Here is a 22490-nt window from a genome sequence, read left to right as displayed (position 1 = left end):
AGGTTATGGCCCATTCACACGGTTATTCACGGTGTATTAAAATTCAAGAAAACTCCTTTAAAATAGTCACAGGGTGGTATAAAACACCTGATAGATTGCATACAATAACTCCATCAATAACCTCAGACTGCTGGAGATGTGGTGGGGCTAAAGGAACAATGTATCACGTGTGGTGGTCGTGCCCGAAGATCACGGACTTCTGGGATCTCATTTCGAAAGAGGTACAAAAAATATGCAGAACTAGCTCCCCCATCACACCATTAGTGGCGCTCCTAAACTTACCTGATAGCAATTTTAAACTGAATAGAAATTCACTACCTGCAGAACTTATTGCTGCAGCTAAGTTACTCATCCCGAAATACTGGCTATCTAAAGAGATACCTAGCCTGAGAGAATGGGTAAATAAAGTCTGTGAGATTTACCAATTAGAAGAACTGACTAGTTGGGAAACCTTGTCTCATGATAGGTTTCTTCAGACATGGGAGAATTGGTCTGAATGGCATAAAAGTTACACTAGCGGCTGATTACGAGTGAATAGATTTGGTCTTGAGTCATGCAGTGCGACACTGTTGGTGGCAATATTCATGTTTATATTCATGTTTTTTAATTTTTTTCATGCCTGTATTATTTCTCACTTGTTTAAACATGTGACAGATGTCATTACTACTATTACTGTCATTACTACTATTACTGTCATTACTTCTACTATTACTAGTATTGTTATGGTAATGTATGATCACCACGGACTTTTGGGTACTTCCTGTTCTTGGATTGTTCATATTCCTACTTGCTATTGTCATGTTGGTCAATGGTAATATTTGTTAGATATTCTGAAAATAAAGATTATACAAAAAAAAAAAATTGAGAGATTAGCCAACACATCCTACTGTGGAGGACAAGTCTGAGCCCGAGCACCGCGCCAAGGTTTCTCAAGTAACTCGGACCCTAACACTCACCTACCTGAGCCGTATGGGCAATACCAGGGGCCAGTGGGCAAATTACAGGATGAAAATACTGACTGTGTGAACTAGGCCTTACAGTTTCTAATTTCTCATCAGTTTATTGAACCATGCACTTCCGTTTATCTCTCTGCTTCTAGTCTATGCAGCTGTATGAACTGCCTCCAGCAGAGAGCATGCTGGGATTTGAAGTCTTGGAGAATGTGATTGTTTGCATCTGCCAGGGTACAGAGAGACTATCATCCCAGAATGCCCCTGTGAGGATGCTGGGCATGTGCAGTGTGACCTAGCAGAGCTGTGTGGGTGGTAGGAGACTGCTCGTGTTTCAATGTAGCAGCGTGCAGTTGTGTCACAGCTGGGTCTTGCAGCACTGCCGCCATCTCCAGGAGCTCAGTGATGACGCAATGTGAATTCTGGGGCGCAGGTTGAATCCTAATTTTGGAAATGGTAATCTGATGAGAGCGGGAGCTGTGAAAAGATCCGACTGCTGTTTGCTGCATGATGTGCATTGCCTGAGGGGACGCTAAGCCTGAGAAGGTGAGTCTAATGGTTGCTTATTATATGTTTTATATACAGTATTTAGTAGCATCTCTATATTCTGGTTCTTCAAGGCTGGCATCGTGTTATGTTTAGTGGTGTATTTTCTTTGTCAGTTTTTTTTTTTAACTAGCAGAAGAAATGAATTCTAGGGAAGAGCGATGGATAAATGAGTTCTATGTAGATGTCTAGACAGATCGCACCTGTTCCTTTCCTGGATGCAGTATTTCTTGAGGTTTTCACTGTGTAAACACAATACGGCCCCATGCACACGACTGTATCCGTTTTGCAGTCTGTAAATTGCAGATCTGCAAATACGGATCCGGTCCGTGTTGCGTCCGCATTTTGTGGACAAGTATAGAACATGTTCTATCTTTTTGCAGAACGGACATAAGGATGTGGAAAGCACATCATCCGTGTGCTTTCTGCATCCATATGTCCGTTCCCAAAAAATGGGTCTGCAAGGAAAATGTGGACAGCACACGGACCACATCCGTATTTTGCCAATCTCCAATATGCGGACTGCAAAATGGACATGGGGCCTAACAGTTATAAAAGAAAGTAAGGAGCAGCTTCAGAAATGAAGGTGGTTTTTATTCTTCTTTGTAGCTTTAAAGGGGTTGTCAGGTTTCAGGAGGAAACCAAACACCACGTGATCCACCTGCAATAAAGAACAGATCTCCCGTCAGGGCTCTGTTTACCCGGCTGCAGCGTTGACATCACATAGAGAACACGTGACCACTGCAGCCAATCACTGGCCTCGGCAGTGCACCAAAGAGGCCAGTGATGGGTTGCAGTGGTCACATGTTGTCAACGTGTCATCACTGCTGCAGCCAGGTGAATATAACCCTGCCGGGAGAACTGGAGCAATGGCGCAGGATCTGTAAGGTAAGTAACAAGTTATTCTCTACTGCAGGCGGATCATATGTGCTGTCTGGTCTCTTCCTGAAGCAGGACAACCCCTTTATACCTAAGGTAATCTCTCTTCCCTTAATTCAAGAAACTGATGCACGGCCCCAGTGTACCCATTAAACCTACACTGATGTACAGAGGTATGACCCAAACCTATCAGAAAGTTATGTCATATCCTGTGGAATACGCCTTTAATTTAGCGTCATTCTGCAGAGAATGTCCAACCAACACTGTCATTTGTTCTTTAAAGGGGTGTTCAGGTGAAAGGTAATGAAGATTATATGCCATTTACCATATTTTTAGGACTTGGAGGAGGAAAAAAAGACCAGACCTCAGATCCCCATTCTTCATCAGACCCCAAAATCAGACACCCAAGCTCCATCAGCTTCAGATCAGACCCCCAAGCTCCATCAGCCTCAGAACAGCCCCCCTTCTCCAAGCCTCCATCAGTCTCAGAACAGACCTCAGATCAGATAAAAAATAAAATAAACTAACCTCGCTTGCTCAGGACGGTGCTGCCACTCACCGCTCCCTGGTATTCCTCCGGCCCACACTGCACTGTGACCTGACCTTGCACAACGTCAGGTCATAATGCGCGCCTACATGCACTACATCCTGATGCTGTACACGGTCATGACAGTGCAGAGTTCAGAAGACGACCAGGGTGAGTAGAGTCAGCGCAGCGCTTCCCTAACTGCTCCCTGCGCCTCCCACATGATGATAACTGCTTCCCTAATGGAAGCAGCCATAAGCATTCTGACTATAAGACGCACTGCCACTTTTTCCCTCACTTTTGGGGGGAAAAGTGGGTCTTATAGCCCATAAAGTACGGTAGATAACCATTTGCACCGTGTTCTATATTAGTGTAATCACAACCCTTGATTTTTTAAATGCTCCTGTCCATAAAAGGGCTGCGGGTGGAGGGGCATGTGATGAGACACATTATTCAGCGTCCTCCACAGTAACACACAACTCACAGAAAACTAGTGAGCCATATGTGTTCTGTATTGGTGGGGGTGGGATGGATAGCTGTTGTGTATGGCTAGTTTTAGGGAAGGGCTACATGGAGACACTGGTCATGGCAAGGATCGCAGGGGCCTGCAGTGTAGTGATGATCCCATATGAATTGGGTCGCAGCGAGATTCACATGTGTGCCACAACCGTGACCTCTGAATTGCAAAAAATCCAGCTCTTCTTGATGTTTTGCAATTCACGGGTTGCAGTCGTGGTACTCCTACGACTCGCACTGCGGCCCCATTTATATGGGATCACTGCAATGCCCCCTGCGATCCTGGCTGCGAAAGCTGTCACTGTACCCTTAGCCTGTTCCCTAGACAACATAATGATTAAAAGGATATCCTCATTGATGCCTGAACTTTGAATACCGGCCATATGCAGCAGCCAGCGGTGGCTTGGGTTCCACGTGCTGCACTGTTGTTTATGTATCTCCCATTCATTTCTATGGGAGTTAGGAAATCATGTAGCACAACTCATACAGAAACATCCATAACACCAGCCACCTCGGGCTGCCGCATATAACAGGTATTCCAACATTAATGGCTGAGATGACTTTTGCCCAATTTCACTTGAGAGGGTTCTCTTGTAAGGTTCCTTCACAGATTACTACTGATCTCTGAGGGTCCCAGCAATAGGACACTGTGATCAACTTGTTGAGAAAGCATGCTAACAAAAAGATTTTCCACAGTGGAAAACCCATTCAACATCCCTACGTTTGATTTATTTCTGTATTTTGTTGTTTCGAAAAATGTCTACAACTTCCAGAAGACCTCCATAGTAAAGAGTTTGCAAAGGATGAGTAAAAACAGGGCTCTTTCTTCAAAAACCAGTGCCACACCTGTGCATAAACAAAAAATTTCCCACTTAGCAAGTGATGGGCGTATTCAATATATCCTATTTACATATAGTCGTAACAGACTAAATTTCGCCCTATTTTTTTCACTCGCTAACAAGTTTAAAACTTAACCTTTATTCAATTCCATTTTCTAGAATCATCCTTTGAATATAGAGGTAATGGTTAAAACACTCAGTGGGAGACACTGAGTATTGGCAGTATATATATAAATGCTTAATGTCTCAGCAGCCATACAAGATCCGTTGTGCTAGTGTTTGTGCGCACACTCCAGCAAGGATTTCTCACTGAAGGGAGGAGGTAATCAGAATAACCTAGGGCGGGCCAGAGGGGTGAACGGGGAGGGGTTTGGTATGAAAAGCACCGAGGGGCATGGGCACCGGCCGCATCAAGGCCGCCCCAGGGCACATATAGAAGCCAATTACCATATTGAATAAAAGCGTTTTTCTGAGACAATCGGCGATGGACAGCAATATGAAAGGTAGCATTCTAATATGGGGAATGGAATGGAGATCCTGATGTTAGTGCTCTATAATGGTGATTTTAGGTAAAAGACTCCCTTTAATTGATTACCGATTTTAGACGATCTATAATAGTTACAGGTAAATATAGCATACTTATCACATCTTCTAGATTTAACATTCTTACAGTATTATTTTAAAGGGTAACAAGAAGGGGGAGGGGAATATATATAGAAACTTTTAAATACATAAAGGGAATCAACAAGGTAAAAGAGGAGAGAATATTTAAAAGAAGAAAAACTGCTACAAGAGGACATAGTTTTAAATTAGAGGGGCAAAGGTTTAAAAGTAATATCAGGAAGTATTACTTTACTGAGAGAGTAGTGGATGCATGGAATAGCCTTCCTGCAGAAGTGGCAGCTGCAAATACAGTGGAGGAGTTTAACCCCTTAAGGACCTAGGACGTACCGGTACGCCCTATTTCCCGAGTCCTTAAGGACCGAGGACGTACCGGTACGTCCTGACTTAAAATCTGAACTCCGGCGCCGCAGGGGTTAATCGGAACGGGATTTCGGCTGAAATCATTCAGCCGGCATCCCGTAACAATGCAGGGGGGGGTCATTTGACCCCCCCGTATCGGCGATTGCAGAAAACCGCAGGTCAATTCAGACCTGCGGTTTTCTGCGTTTCCGGTCCATTCGGGTGTCCTGTGACCCGATGAACCGGAAAAAGACTGCGATCGGTGGCGTAATTATACACCACCTATCGCAGTCCGAGGATTTGGAGAGGCGGTGCTGGCCCTGGTGCTGAATGCCGCTGTCCAGGGTGCTGATTGGTGCAGGGGAGAGAGGCGCGAGATTCAAACTTCCTGCGCTCCTCTCTCCCCTCCTCTTCCTGTCCAGCACCCTGACCGTGCAGCATCGTCCAGCACCAGCTCCTGTGTCCCCCTAATCGGAATCCATCACCCTCCTGCACCCATCGCCACCCAGGTAGGTTAGGGTCAGTGAGGGAGAGGCACCGTTAGGCAGGGAAAGAAGGGAAAAGTAAGTTAGAAAAAAAAAAAAAGTACTTTTATTCCAAACTTCCAAACTTCCATCTAACCCTAACCCAGACCCCCCCTGCCACTTGCCCCTCCTCACCAGCCCCCCCCACCCCCCACCAGCCTCCCCCCCTCACCACCACTTTTTTTTTTCTGCGTGCGCTGACTGGCCGGCACTTTTTAGCGTCCGTCCACTGTTAGCGCATCGCCCGCCCCACCACCCCACCACCCCACCGACCGCTGATCAGCGTTGTACCGCTGATCAGCAAGTTTTAACTTTTTTTTTTCCTAACACTTGCCCATTTTTTTGCCTGGACTTTTTAGTACGCGAACACCCGTTGCCCCCACACACACGCACATATAATAAAGTTTGCCACACACGCACACCTACACGCACACACACCCATGGCCCGCCGGATGTTCTCGGCCGAGGAGGCATACGCCCAGATTGCCTCCGACTCTGAGAGCCCCAGTGAGGATGAGGATGACCCCACATTCCTTTTATCATCCGCATCCTCCTCATCATCATCTGATGACGATGAGCCACCAAGGCGGCGGAGACGCCGCCAGGCGGAGCCAGGGGCCCCACATGCTAGGGATCCTGTGGCCCACCCTAGTACGAGCCGCCCTGGGGTTCGTACTGGTTTCCCGGCCCACCAAATAAGTCCACCGGAGCCCCCTGCCGATGAACTTAGCTGGTGTCCCCCAGTGGACTTTGAGCCTGAGATTCCGGATTTTGCTGGCAATCCTGGAATCCAGATTCCCACAGTGGGGTTTACTGAAATAGACTATTTTAGTTTTTTTTTCAGTAACTCACTGGTGAATTTGATGGTGGAGCAGACGAATCTGTACGCCCAACAGTTCGTCGCTCAAAACCCAGGCTCAGTTTTGGCTAGACCCGGTGGCTGGACGCCGGTCAGTGCAGCCGAAATGAGGACATTTTGGGGCCTCGTGCTGCATATGGGTCTAGTCCAAAAACCCAGTGTCAGGCAATACTGGAGTGGGGACGTCCTATACCAGACCCCACTGTACAGTATGGTCATGATACGTCACCGGTTTGAGGCCATCCGGAAATGTCTGCATTATTCCGATACCTGGAAGGGAGGTCGCGGTTGATGAGTCTCTCGTTGCGTTCAAGGGGAGACTCAGTTTCCGCCAATATATTCCCACAAAGCGGGCGAGGTATGGCGTGAAGCTATACAAAATTTGTGAGAGTGCCTCAGGGTACACTTACAAATTTCGTGTGTACGAGGGGCGAGATTCCCGTATTGAACCCCCAGAATGTCCCCCCACTCTGGGTGTTAGCGGGAAACTCGTGTGGGACCTTATGTACCCACTGCTGGATAATGGTTACCACTTGTACGTGGATAACTTTTATACCAGCATTCCCTTGTTCAGGTCCCTTGCCGCCAGATCCACGTTCGCTTGTGGGACCGTGCGGAAAAATCAACGCGGCCTCCCTGCCTACCCCCTCCAGGTACCTATCCCCAGGGGTGAGACCCGTGCACTTACCAGTGGAAACCTGTTGCTGGTCAGGTATAAGGACAAGAGGGATGTCCTTATGCTGTCCACAATCCACGGTAACGGCACCACCCCTGTCCCTGTGCGAGGTACCGTGGCAACGGTCCTCAAGCCCGATTGTATCGTCGACTACAATCGGTATATGGGAGGAGTTGATCTCTTTGATCAAGTCCTCACGCCATATAATGCCATGCGCAAAACCCGGGCATGGTACAAAAAAGTTGCGGTCTACTTGGTACAGGTTGCCATGTACAACTCTTTTGTACTATCCCGAAGCGCTGGCAGCACAGGGACATTCCTCCAGTTCTATGAGGCAGTCCTCAAGGACCTGATCTTTTCGGACCGGGAAAGATCAGGCCGGAGTACCTCGGGAATTGGAGGCGCCCGGATCGTCCCTGGCCAACACTTTCCAGGTGTGGTCCCCCATACTGGAAAGAAGGGACGAACCCAAAAAAAGTGCAGAGTGTGTCACAAGAGGGGGATACGGAAGGACACCACTACTCAATGTGACACTTGCCCCGATCATCCGGGCCTCTGCATTATCAATTGCTTCAGGGAGTATCACACTTCCATGGAGTACTAAATTTTTATAATCCTCAACAGTCCACTAGAGAACATAAAACACTATGGCTCTCAGACTTTGGAGACACGGAAACAATTTTTCTTTCCCCAAAAAATATTAGTTTTAGAGCAGGCATCCTCAAACTGCGGCCCTCCAGATGTTGTAAAACTATAACTCCCAGCATGCCCAGACAACCTACAGCCATCAGCAGGGCATGGTGGGAATTGTAGTTTTACAATATCTGGAGGGCCGCAGTTTTAGGATGCCTGCTTAGTGTCTCCAAAGACTGAGAGCCAGTCATATTGGGCATCGTCGCGTGCGTAAAAGTCGCCGCTATAAAAATAACTTTTGACCAAACGCCTCGGATGAACGGTGTTAAAAATATAAAATAAAAACTGTGCCAAAACACCAATTTTTGGGCAAAATTTCAATTTGAATCCATTTTGCCGGTAATAAAGCAAGGGTTAACAGCCAAACAAAACTAAATATTTATTGCCCCGATTTCTGTAGTTTGCAGAAACACCCCATATGTGGTCGTAAATGGTTATATAGCCGCACGGCAGGGCATAGAACGAAGGGAACTCCATATGGTTTCTGGAAGGCAGATTTTGATGGACAGTTTTTTTTTTGACACCATGTCCCATTAGAAGCCCCCCCTGATGTAGCCTAGACTAGAAACTCCAAAAAAGTGACCCCATCTAAGAAACTACACCCCTCAAGGTATTCAAAAGTTACTTTACAAACTATGTTAACCCTTTAGGTGTTCCACAAAACCAAATAGTGAATGTAGAAACAATTTTAGAATTAATTTTTTTTGTTACATTGCCTCAAAAAAGAGTAATATAGAGCAACCAAAAATCAAATTTACCCCAAAAATAGTCCCAAAACAACAACCACCTTATCCCGTAGTTTCCTAGATGGGGTCACTTTTATGGAGTTTCTACTCTAGGGGTGCATCAGGGGGCTTGAAAGGGTACATGGTGTCAATAAACCAGTCCAGCAAAATCTGCCTTCCAAAAACCATATGACGTTCCCCTTCTTCTATGTCCTGCCGTTTAGCCAAATAGTAGTTTACGACCACATATGGGGTGTTTTTGCAAACTACAGAATCAGGGAAACCCATTTTGAGTGTTGTTTGGCAGTTAACCCTTGTTTTACTCCTGGAAAAAATTGATTATATTGGAAAATTTTCCAAAAAATAGAAATTTCAAAATTGTTTCTCCATCTGCCATTAACTCTTGTGGAACACCTAAAGGGTTAACAAAGTTTGTAAACCCAGTTTTGAATACCTTGAGGGGTGTACTTTCTTAGATGGAGTCACTTTTTTGAAATTTCTATTCTAGGGGTGCAACAGGGGGCTTCAAATGGGACATGGTATAAACAAAACCAGTCCTGCCAAATCTGCCTTCCAAAACCCATATGGTGTTCCCCTCCTTCTATGTGCTACCGTTCGGCCAAACAGTAGTTTACGACCACATATGGGGTGTTTTTGCAAACTACAGAATCAGGGCAACCCATTTTGAGTGTTGTTTGGCAGTTAACCCTTGTTTTACTCCTGGAAAAAATTGATTATATTGGAAAATTTTCCAAAAAATATAAATTTCAAAATTGTTTCTCTATCTGCCATTAACTCTTGTGGAAGACCTAAAGGGTTAATAAAGTTTGAAAAAACAGTTTTGAATACCTTGAGGGGTGTAGTTTCATTTTTGGGAGGTTTCTATTATCTAAGCCTCACAATATGACTTCAAACCTGAACCTGATTTTGAAGATTTCTGAAAATTTCAAAATTTGCTTCTAAACTTCTAAGCCTTGTAACATCCCCAAAAAATAAAATATCATTCCCAAAATGCTACAAACATGAAGTAGACATATGGGGAATGTAAAGTCATCACAATTTTTGGGGGTATTACTATGTATTACAGAGGTAGAGAAACTGAAAATTTGAAATTTGCTAATTTTTCAAAATTTACGGTAAAAAATTTTTTTTTTTATGCAAAAAATTTACTTTTTTGACCCAATTTTAGCAGTGTCATGAAGTACAATATGTGACGAAAAAACAATCTCAGAACGGCCTGGGTAAGTCAAAGCGTTTTAAAGTTATGAGCACTTAAAGTGACACTGGTCAGATTTGCAAAAAATGGCCTGGTCCTTAAGGTGAAAATGAGCCCGGTCCTTAAGGGGTTAAGCATGCATGGGATAGGCATAAGGCCATCCTTCATATAAGATAGGGCCAAGGGCTATCCATAGTATTTAGTATATTGGGCCGACTAGATGGGCCAAATGGTTCTTATCTGCCGATACATTCTATGTTTCTATCTATATAACAGATAGACCATTGGACTATATGCCTTCTAGTTTTATTGCTATTTTTATTTTAGTCTTATTGTTACCAGTTTTTTGCCACTATCACTCTTTATTCCTCAATTGTATATGGTAAATTGGAGATTTTCCTAGCTATTGTAACGGAAAATATAGATTTTATTGAAGACAGGAGGCGAGCATTGTGCATAACTTTCTTTACTACTCCCATTAGCAGCAAGAATAAGTATTACAAAACAGATACTAAATATGTAAATGAGGAAGTCCAGATAGCCAATCAGTGATCTTCTTAGTGTATAAAAGGTGATGATGGTATAGATTCTGCCTCTCTTGATGGTGACTCGAGATGAAGTAACTTGAAATTAAATGGATCTTGAGTATAAAAGGAATGTCGAGTAGATCTAGAGGAAACAAATCCGGAATAACAGAAACATTCGATGATGGCTGGAGGATTGAAGAATCGAGGATATTCTAGTATGCTATGGAAACAGAAAATGTATATACGATTAGGGTTGGGTTAATAGGGGGGGACAATGCTCGCCTCCTGTCTTCAATAAAATCTATATTTTTCGTTACAATAGCTAGGAAAATCTCCAATTTTATTGTGACAGGAGGCTCCCATTGTGCAAGTTTAAAGCTAAATGTATGTCCAAAGTCACAAATGTAATTTATATGATAGACATGGATACATGAGAGTCAGGTTTGAAATAAAATGTTTTAAAAGTGGATTCTGAAGACCAATCCGCGGCCTTCAAAATATCAGAGAGGGAAGCTCCTTTTTGGAATGCTTTAGTGGAAACCGCTCCTCGAAGAGAGTGTGGGCCAAAGTTTGCTGTATTAATTCCTGCCATTTGCATGGTAAGTTTAATCCATCTTGCTAATGTAGGGGAAGATACTGGAAGATGTGGCTTGCGAAAAGAAATAAGGAGTTGGGAGGATTGAGGAGAGCGTAAAGATTGGGTCATGGATTCGTATGTTTTTAAACAACAGACAAAGCATAGTTTATTGTTAGAAGGGAAAGCCGGGTAGGAAACCATATGTAGATTGGTTTTGGTTCTTCTGGTGATTTGGAAGGTTGCACCGTTACGGGTGAAGAATCTGTGAGAAATGTCTAAGGCTCTAACATCTGAAACCCTTTTTATGGATATGAGACATAAGAGGGTCGTGATTTTAAAAGAGAGTAATTTTAGTGAGAGATGTTCATTATCTTCCCACGTAGAAAAAAGATTTAGAAGGGAGGTAACGTCCCAAGTGGAGTGGTATCTAGGTTTCGGGGGGTTTCTAAAGCGAATACCTTTCATAAGTCTACAAACCATGGGATGTTTGCCAACGGGGATGGAGTTAACAGGGGCATGTTCAGATGATATTGCGGAACGATAAAGGTTTATGGTCCTATAAGCTTTCCCCATATTAAGAGATTCAGAAAGAAAATTTAATATGTGGGTAATAGGTGCATGAAAAGGATCTAGGTTCCGTTGAGTGCACCAATGAAGCCAAATTTTCCAGGCTGATCTATAAGCCTTTTTGGTACCCGGGGCCCATGCGTCAGAGAGGATGTCAATAGCAGATTGTGAAAGGTCGAGATTGATTGTTTGTTGCCTGAAATCAACCAAGCTATTAGTGTTAAGTGTCCCGATAGGATTAGAGGGTGTAGGTGTCCCGAAGGGTCTCGGAGAAGATCTTGGGGAGAGGGAAGAATTCTCGGGATATCTATCGTCAGACTGAGTAGTGTGGGAAACCATGTTTGAGACGGCCACCATGGGGTGATGATCACTAGTGTGGATTTCTGAGCGATTGTCTGAAGTAGAACTCTGGAGATTAGTGCAAAGGGGGGAAATGCGTAAAGGCGTCCTTGTGGCCAAATTTGGCGGAGAGCATCTAGGGCTAAGGCTTCTGGATCCGGACGCCAACTGAAGAAGGTGGGAAGTTGGGAGTTTAGTCGTGATGCAAATAGATCTATGAGGAGGGGACCCCATAGATTGTTGATCTGTTTGAAGATGAAAGGGTTCAATTGCCAATTGCTGGAATCCGAAAGGTATCGGGAATTCCAATCGGCAACTGAGTTTATTAGACCTGGAAGGTATTCTGCTTTTAAGGTGATATCCCTGTCTAGACAGAAGTGCCAAAATTCTTTGGCAATGTCGGTTAGAATCTTGGAGGTAGTGCCCCCGAAACGGTTGATGTACTGAACTGCTGCAATATTGTCCATACGTAGAAGGATGCAGCAGTGTGATTTGTCTTTCGCGAAACTTTTCATGGCGAAAAAGGCGGCTAGTAATTCCAGACAATTGATGTGTAGCTGAGATTCTGAGTCTGACCATTTCCCTCCTGTGGAATAAGGACCACAACGAGCGCCCCATCCCGAAAGGCTGGCGTCTGATTCTAGAATCAGATCTGGTAGGGAATTGAATATCATTTTCCCATTCCATGTCTGAATATGTTGAAGCCACCAAAGAAGTTCTTCTTTGGCTTCTGAGGATAGTGGAACTTTGTCCGAATATTGTAGACCCTCCCTTAAATGTTGAGTTTTTAGACGTTGGAGGGCTCTGTAATGTAATGGGGCGGGGAAGATTGCTTGTATGGAGGCCGACAAGAGGCCCACAATTTGTGCAATGGTTCGTAGTGAAACTAGATCTTTGTTTAGTATTGAACGGATTTCTCTTCGAATCAAAGTGAGCTTTTTGGTAGGAAGACTCAGTAGAGCAGAGTCGGTGTTGATATTGAATCCCAAAAATTCTATTTCTTTGGATGGGGATAGGATGGATTTTTTGTAATTGATTAGGAAACCCAGATTGGTTAGAAGAGAAATGGTCCATTGTGAATGGGTAAGGATTAGTGAGAGTGATTGTGCCATAATTAAAATATCGTCCAAATATATGATTAGACGTACACCTCGGGATCTTAGGTATGATATTACTGGTTTCATTAATTTGGTGAAACACCAAGGGGCTGATGATAGGCCAAATGGAAGGCAAGTGAATTGCCATGTTTGGTTGTTCCAGAAAAATTGTAGAAAAGGTTGATGGGAAGGATGTATGGGTACGGTGAGATAAGCATCCTTTAGATCTATTTTTATTAGCCAATCTTGAGGGAGTAAGAGGTCCCTGAGAAGGTGAATTCCTTCCATTTTGAAGTGGTGATAAGTCCCGAAATCGTTGAGGGTTCTCAAATTTATGACAGGTCTGTGACCTCCGTCTTTCTTTTTTACTAGAAAGATGTTGCTGATAAAACCTGGAGATAGAGGAGGTACCTGAATGATAGCTCTCTTGTGGAAAAGATCTAGTATCTGACTCTATGAAGTCTTGATCTAGAGTGGAGAAATGTATTGGTTTAGGGATGTGATTCTGTGAGGGAGAGGATTGGAAATCTATCTGATATCCTGAGATGGTGTTCAGGATCCATGAGTCTGAGGTTAGAGAAGACCATGTTTGGAAAAAATGTTTCAGTCTTCCCCCTAGAGGAATGTGGGAATAGTTTAGGGTAGAAGAGCTTACCTGATGAGGGTCTGGATCTAGGGAAACCTCGCTGGCCTCGGGTTCTCCATGGGCGTCCTCTGGTAGGAAAAAATGGTGTAGTGGATGGTGTGAAGGTGAAAGGTCTGTCTGGTTGGAAGGGAGCCTGCTGAATTTGTCTGAACTGTGAGTTTCGGCTGGGAAAGCGGCCCCTGCCTTTCCCAGCCCTGCCAAAAATTTTGGGTTGACCCACTTTCTTTAAGGATGTTTTGGCCTTATCGAGGGAGGAAAATACTCCAACGAATTTCCCTATCTCCTTGATGAGGGAATCTCCAAAAAGGAGGCCTTCAGCCGACTCATCAGGGTCTGAATTGGCCAGATGAGTGAGTTGTGGGTCTAATTTCATTAATATATTGCGTTTTATTTCCGCACTCAGGGCAGAGTTAATGTTTCCAAAGAAACAGATGGCTCTTTGGGCCAAGCCACGAAGGATTGACGTGTCTACTGGTTGGCCTATAATAACGGCTTGTTCTGATAAATCTAATATTTTTGTGAGGGGTCCCAATAAGTCTAAAAGTTTGTCTTGGCAAAGTTTAAATGATCTGTCCAGACCTCTTTTGGGGTTCTTACCAGTTTTATTTAAATATTTGAGGTTGGGGAACCCATTCTCCAGATCTAGGGTGTTTTATCTGGTCGGGGTTGAAGAAGGGGATACTCTGACTGTCTAGAATTAAAGATTCTAAAATTTGGCTAGTTGAAGAGGATTCCTCAGGATCCTCAGAATAGTCATCCTCATAATAAAATGGTAATTCGTCTTTTAGAATTGAATCAGAATCATCTGATGATGCGGAGGAAGATATTTCTTTGTAAGAGATAAACTTAGCCCTCTTACTGGCTGTCATAACCCGGCTATTGGTAGTCTCCTCCCGGGTGGAGGGTCCTTTGTGGGGATTTTCGCCACCATTACCTTTGCCGCATGGTTTATGCGGACGTTCTTTGGAATTTTGACCCTTTCCCAGGGTGTAGGATTTTGGGTCTTCTGTAAACCTTCTCTTTTTGGTTGTTTTGCCCGGTAGTTTAAAACCTTTGGCCAGTTCCGTAATTTAATCTTCCGCTGAGAGGAAGTTGTCAGTCGGGGTAGAAGGATAATTTTGAGGGGACTTTTGGTTTACTACCAAGGAAAGGGATTTAGAAATGGAGTCCTGAATGGATACCATGGCTGACTGTATTGCCACGGATACAGATTTTGAGACGGACTGATCCACCATTTGTTGGATAGAATCCGAAATTAGTACCTCATAACCAATGGGAATGGATTGAATGGATTGGGGATTAGTTTGTTCCTCAGAAGGATTCATGTTGCTAAAATATATGAATATGAATAGAAGAGAAAATGGGAAAAAATGAGTGTTTTATACCTGTACGTACACAAGTAAGCGCATTCAAGTAAATATACTCAGTCAGTATAAATATATATACAGACTAGTATAAAGTAAATGAGGTCCCGAAACGCGTCTGGTCCGCACACCTGTCACAGAAGCACCTCCGCACTCTATGCATGGCCATGCAAATATAATCTAAATCGGAGAATATGGATTTCTAGGACGCCAAGCACAGAATCTGTCAAACAGCGCTTTGGGCTGTCCAGGACACTCACTGCTTCCGTAATCCCGCGAGATCTGGAGACAGCTATGCTGTAGCGCTGGCGATTGGCCAGCGCTACAGCATAGGAGAAGACGACGCCGGCAGGATCAAGTGGGTGGAGCCTAACTACTTACATACCGGAGGCTATATCGGGCGAACGGAGCGGCGCCCGGGGATAACAGTAAGTGCAGCGGGATCCCTGGGCGCCGCTCTACATTTCTGTATAGTCCGTTTAGAGGCTTTCTTCTGGTGAAAGGTCCTCTTTAACAGTTTTTTGCCACTATCACCCTTTATTCCTCAATTGTATATGGTAAATAAATATTGTTATCCCAAAATGCTACCAGTGTAAAATAGCAACCATTTTTATATAGAGTAGAAGACTGTCTAATCTTTCTTCTGAAAATACCACCAGAATAAAATAATTTTTTTTTTTGCGCAACTATGGGTGTCTTCGTCTCCTTTTTATCAATCTCTTATATAGAAAGTTACTCTAATATATTAGCTTCTAGAGCGGTCATAGGAAGGATGAGTATGTAAAACCTTCATCAAGTCCATGTGGTGATAAGCTATTGAGACGATTGATCCATCTCGTCTCTTCTTGTTGCAACCTTTTGTCAATATTGCCTTGTCTAGGGCCTGGTCTTATTTAACTAATTCCCCAGAATTTTCAACCGAGGCATTTCCATGATGTTGTGATCTTACGTGTCTAGATAGAGTCGTATCTTCTGCAGTATTGATGCTGCTAAGATGTCTAGAAATCCGTCTTCTCAACTCCTGTATGGTTTTCCCTACATACAATTTGGGACAGTCACATTTAGGCTATATGCACACAACCGTTGTGCGTTTTGAGGTCTGCAAATTGCGGATCCGCAAAACATGGATGGCGTCCGTGTGCGTTCCGCAATTTGCGGAACGGCACGGACAGCCTTTAATATAACTGCCTATTCTTGTCCGCAAAGCGTGGACAAGAATAAGACAGGTTATATTTTTTTAGATAGAAGGTACCCTAAAAAGAGTCTGCATCGGGCCTAAAATATGGACAGAAATCAACTCCTGACCAATAAACAAGTTGGTCCGGAAAAGAAAATTATACGATGCATAGGTAACTATGATGTACAGTATGAAAGAGTCCGAAAGATATTACAACGCCACAGGCATATCTTACAGGCAGATAACGATCTAAATGAGGTACTACCAGGGAGTCCAAGTATAACATTTAGGAGAGGGAAAAATCTGAAAGAAACCCTGGTACACAGCCACTTTTAGTCACTGAGGAGGAAAATGATGGAGACATGGCTTAAAACTAAAGGATCATTTCCCTGTGGAGAATGTACTTTTTGTAACCAAATGATACCAACTAAAACATTTAATAACCCCTTAGATGGGAAAAAGTAGCAAATAAAAGACTACATTAATTGTAAGTCGACAGGCGTCATCTATATAATTGAATGTGACTGTCCTAAGTTGTATGTAGGGAAAACCATACAGGAGTTGAGAAGACAGATTAGCAGCATCAATACTGCAGAAGATACGACTATCTAGACACGTAAGATCACAACATCATGGAAATGCCTCGGGTTTAAAATTCTGGGGAATTAGTAAAATAAGACCAGGCCCTAGACAAGGCAATATTGACAAAAGGTTGCCACAAGAAGAGACTAGATGGATCGATCGTCTCAATAGCTTATCACCACATGGACTTAATGAAGGTTTTACATACTCGTCCTTCCTATGACATCGTTCTAGAAGCTAATATATGAGAGTAACTGTAACGGACCGTTTCAGCAGACAAGGGGTTAAAATCCGTTTAGGCGATATGCCCCTTTCTGAGAGACAGGCACAGCTACTGCAGGATACACCAAACTCCCGAACTGGATACAAAGTAGCACTCCAAACTGGAACCTCACGAATAGCTGCTAGCAGACGAACAGGAATCAGCTTACTCTCCTGGCAATCAGCCTCTAACAGCATACAGCGGATCCCCCCAATAACGAGACAAGGCTCCGTGTTGAGGGTCAAGCAGTGGACTGACTGTACTTCACGTACAGCCTCTTTTATTCACAACCACAAACATAGTACTGCCCACAGGGGTTTGAAATACAACCAATCAGTAATTTACAACTACAGCAACCAATCGTTCACGCCCCCAGAGGACCAGAATGAAGACTGTGACATAGGACAGATAAACAGCACTTAGGACACACAGACACAACACATCCCCACAATGCATCATGGTTTCCTCCTCTCTGCCCTCGAGACACCCGAGGCGTAATCCAATTATATCTCAAGACAAAGAGAAGTCACCAATACACATGTGCAGACAATAGGACAGACATCACCCTTTAAACACACAATGGGACAATGGCACAATAGAAACACACCCAGCATTTTCCTCCCAAGCTGACAAGTTACACTTATTATAAATTGTTACAGCTTTGTGAGTTTACATTGGCCATACATCTAACTAACATCAATTTAAACAGTATAACGTGGGGACAAACCTATCCAAAATTCACTTGAATCGGTTCAGGGGTTTAAAAGTTAGTATATGGCCCATAATCCAGGGGCAAGAGGCCAGCAGCCAGTCCTCTCCAAAACCCAGTGGCGAGGTTGGTTTCGCCACAGTAACTTTCTATATAAGAGATTGATAAAAAGGAGGCGAAGACACCCATAGTTGCGTTAAAAACTTTTTCTTTTTATTCTGGTTGTATTTTCAGAAGAAAGATTAGTCTTATACTCTATATAAAAATGGTAGCTATTTTACACTGGTAGAATTTTGGGATAAAAATATTGATTTACCATATACAATTGAGGAATAAAGGGTGATAGTGGCAAAAAAAACTGCTAAGGCTACTTTAACACTCGCGTTTTGGGCGGATCCGTCATGGATCTGCAAAAACAGATCCGTTACAATAATACAACCGTAGCATAGCCAAGGACGGATCCGTTTGCCTCCACTTCCTCAGGCGGACAGGCGGTGTCTGCCTCCAGAGCGGAATGGTGACGGAACGGAGGCAAACTGATGCATTCTGAGCAGATCCTTTTCCATTCAGAATGCATTTGGGCAAAACTGATCCATTTTGGACCGCTTGTGAGAGCCGATGACAGATCTCAGAAACGGAAAGCCAAAACGCCAGTGTGAAAGTAGCCTAACAATAAGACAAAAATAAAATAACAATAAAACAAGCACGGATCTAGTCCAATGGCCTATACCTACCTAGTGGTTGAAGAGGAGGTAGTTAGAATATTATCTCTGAAGGGAAAAAGTTAAAATTGTGTAAGATCAACTTAAATACAATAACTATTATATAAAGATATGTTATATATTCCCCCCTCCCCCTTCTTGTTACCCTTTAAAATAATACTGTAAGAATATTACATCTAGAAGACGTGATAAGTATGCTTTATTTACCTGTAACTATTATAGATTGTCTAAAATCGGTAATCAATTAATTATAAAACCATTTACTCTTAACCATAAAACTATGAGTGCGAAAGAATCGCTAACAATAAATATAAACAGAGTACATATAGTTACAGTTTTAAATAGCTATTAGCAGCAAAAGTGTAACAAGTTCATCACTATTCATCGCATGAAGGGTAAGCAGACGCATGCGCAGAAAGCTGGACCCAGCGATAAGTGAGACTAAGTCCTCACACATGCGCCAAATACGAAGACATAGCAAAACGTCTGGAGATCGCGATATCGACTCAGAGGGGATGAGAGGGGCGTATGTTACCGGAGGAGAGGTAAGGGGCTGTGTCGTTACCCCATCCTATCAGTGATGGAGTATCTTCTCCACACGGGTCTCTCTCTCTCTCTATATATATATATATATATATATATATATATATACTAAACAAGGCCATTGGCGATACAGTAAACTGATGTCATTATACAAGTACTTATAGTGGGCTGTCTTCGCCGGTTCCCCTGAGGGCGCCGAATTTTCCAGCGAAACATGTCGGGGGGCAGCGTTAGCTAGGTGTCAGTGAAACAGTGAGAGCACAGTTAGTGTCACGGTGGGGAGTGGGGGAAACCCCCCACCGTGCACTGTCAAAGGTAAAAGGGAATCAGCCTGGCCAAAAGGAGTAATAAGGGAGCAGGTCACCTCCTCCAGCGTCCCTAATCCTCTCCCTTACTCCTCAACGTATGAGCGGACCCCGATGGTAGGACGACTCATACTCAGGATACCTAGTGACCCTAAGTCGCCCTGGTAATCCCTCACCAAGGAGCAGGGGAGAGACAACCTGTTCATCCCAGTAATGGAGGAACAGGAGTCTCTATCAGAGGCCAGGCTACAAGGAGAGGGGAACACATACAGCATAAGGAGATGGCAGGTAAGCGAAACCCATAACACACTTACCTGCCACAGACACAATGACTGGAACCCGTGCACTAGTGCTGCTGTCCACACCAATATTAAAGGACACAGCACACACCACAAACCACACAGGGACCCAGGACATCCATAGCTGCAATAAACATGAGACAGGGGAATGTCTAGTAAACATGCTGGACACCAAACACCACCAGACATGTAACACCAAACTAGACAAACAAACACCCTGAACATAACCCACTCCATACAAATAAGGAGAGGAAGGGAAAGAGACACCGGGATAACATTGATGACCACAAGGGTGGCCCTCACTGGACAGATGGAACACCCTGGACTGGAGCAGAGCTCCAGCACCAACCACAGCTGAAGTACAACTCACTCCAGCTAGGAAACCACAGAAGATATAAGACAAGTGACCACACCCAGTCAGGGAGTTAACCCTTAAAGCACCAGACAGAGGGAGGCTACAACTTAAAGGGGAAATGCACACAAAAGCATACCAAACACGTTATCACCGGCAACAGCATGCGTTGCAACCATGTCACGGCAATCACCCAGAAGGCCGAGACACTGCCACCACATGCTCTGACAGCAACACGTTGCCGCGGGCAACCGCAAGTGTGGCAACAGTGTCACAGCGTACCCCATAGGCCGTGACAGTTAGGCAGTAAAGAGGGGAAATGAACTTGAGATAGGTAGTGCTGGAGTGTGCGCACAAACACTAGCACAACGGATCTTGTATGGCTGCTGAGACATTAAGCATTTATATATATACTCAGTGTCTCCCACTGAGTGTTTTAACCATTACCTCTATATTCAAAGGATGATTCTAGAAAATGGAATTGAATAAAGGTTAAGTTTTAAACTTGTTAACGAGTGAAAAAAATAGGGCGAAATTTAGTCTGTTATGACTATATGTAAATAGGTTACACCTGCGCATAGGTTGTGCCCGGTAGTGCAGCTCAGCTCTGTTGAAGTGAATGGGGTAAGAATCAATACTACACACCTCCTGTGGGCAGAAATGGTGCTGTTTTTGTAAAGAAAGCAGTCTTATTTTTTGAACCTGAACAACCACTTAAAAAGTCTATTCCCATCTGGGACACTGATGGCATATTTCTCGGTTATGCCATCAATGTCAGGACCCGCTCCTATGTCCAGAATGGGGCCCCAGAAGTGGAAGAGAACACACCACACATGCATGGCATGCTCTCCATGCACTGCAATGGGACTTTGGAAAATAGCTGAGCAAGCACGCTCAGCTATTTTCGGAAGGCGTATCAACATGAATGGACAGCAAGGCGCACAAGTGTGGCCACCTCCATAATCACCGCTATGGAAATAGCGAGCCAGCGCTGTTTTTGGAACTCTTATAGTGGTGAACAAGGGTGGCCACACATGCTCAGCTGCTTGCCCTTCTCTTCAGGGGCCCTGTTCTGGAGAGGTGGGACCTGCACCTATCTGACATCTGTATTCCCATCAATGTCCCAGGTGGGAATACTCCTTTAAGCCTCATTATTCACATCTCATCATGGGCTATCTACAGTATGTATGGTATATAAAATATATAGATCGCTGTGTTATAGTGAACATTTTCTATTCTTTTACAGTCACTGGTCACAATGGGTTGCCAGGAGGTGCACGCAGTGACTTTATTGGCTTTTGTATGCGGAACGGCCTCCATATCAGGTCTCTTTGCCGCCACTCTTCTACCCCAATGGAGGCTGATGAAGCTTTACACATTTAACAGGAATGAGAAGAACCTCACAGTCAGCATGGGGTTATGGGTGAAGTGCACGCGCCTAGAATGGAGCAGGGACTGTATGATCTATGATACAGAATGGTACGCCAGCGTGGACCAGTTGGATATCCGTGTCCTGCAGTTTGCCCTTCCCTTCAGCATCCTGACGGGGGCCGCTGCCCTTATCCTGTGTCTGACGGGGATATGTAATACCACATTCAGCTCTACCATGCCAAGTCTGAAGCTTACCAAGTGTCTCGTCAACAGTTCCGGCTGCCATCTTGTGGCTGGCATGCTATTTTGTTTAGCAGGTGCCATGAGCATCACCCCATCCGCCTGGGTCATATTTTACAACCATATCTTAAACAGCAAATATGGGCCGTACTTCACCTATGACATTGCCGTCTTTGTTGCTATTGGGAGTGCTGGAGGAATGTTCTTCACTGCGGCATTGCTATTTGTGTGGTACTGTAATTGTAAATCCTTGACCTCTGCTTACTGGCAGCCCCTCTACTCTCACATCCCAAATATGCAGAATTACATTCCCCCCTCATACTCCTCTCAGTCCCACCTGTCAGCCATTGACATAGACTTTCCTGTCACCTATACTGTTTAGTTCTATAGAGTCATTTGTGACACCGATGTTTTTTAATTTTTTTTCCATTCTTGGCGCTGTATATTGTGTAATGAGCATTAAAGGGGTTATAAGTGAGTATACGTCTTTCCCTCCCCTGCCAGGCCCTACAATTTAGGATGCATTCACACGACTGTGCCGTGTTTTGCGGATCCGCACCTGGACCCATTCATAAGGTCCTGCGAATGAGCCCTTACTAATGTGTTTGCGCTATTTTTTCTGTCTCACTCCGGAGATTGGGAGAGTGGTCATATGACGGCACCCTCTGTGGAGACTGTATTTCCTCTGACATCACGACTACCTCCCATCTGTCTGAATTCTCGGCCGAACGGTCGTGATGTCAGACCTATGTGATCTTGGAATGGGCTGGTCGATGCCCTCAATCAGAGTAGGCCGCGTCCACTGGTTGTCATATCAAAGCTGTGTGGGTGGAAACATTAGAAAGAGACAGCAAGGGGATGATGGAGGGTGTAGTGGGTGGAGTTTTTGGCCCAGAGAA

The 22490-nt window shown here is 44.2% G+C and overlaps 1 protein-coding gene across 1 annotated transcript; it reads left to right on the top strand.

Moving 5' to 3' along the window:
* The first annotated feature begins 1268 nt into the window (after positions 1 to 1268).
* Positions 1269 to 22405, top strand: LOC121004067 (claudin-12-like). Its single transcript, XM_040436141.1, has 2 exons — positions 1269 to 1496; positions 21227 to 22405. Exon 2 carries the CDS (start codon positions 21239 to 21241, stop codon positions 21971 to 21973), a length of 735 nt encoding a protein of 244 aa, XP_040292075.1. The 5' UTR covers positions 1269 to 1496; positions 21227 to 21238; the 3' UTR covers positions 21974 to 22405.
* The last annotated feature ends 85 nt before the right edge of the window (positions 22406 to 22490 follow it).

The sequence above is a fragment of the Bufo bufo genome, chromosome 6 (genome assembly GCF_905171765.1).
Source record: "Bufo bufo chromosome 6, aBufBuf1.1, whole genome shotgun sequence".
In the NCBI taxonomy this organism is placed as follows: Eukaryota; Metazoa; Chordata; class Amphibia; order Anura; family Bufonidae; genus Bufo; species Bufo bufo.
Note: the sequence above shows the minus strand (reverse complement) of the source record. Positions and strands in the feature narration are given on the sequence as shown.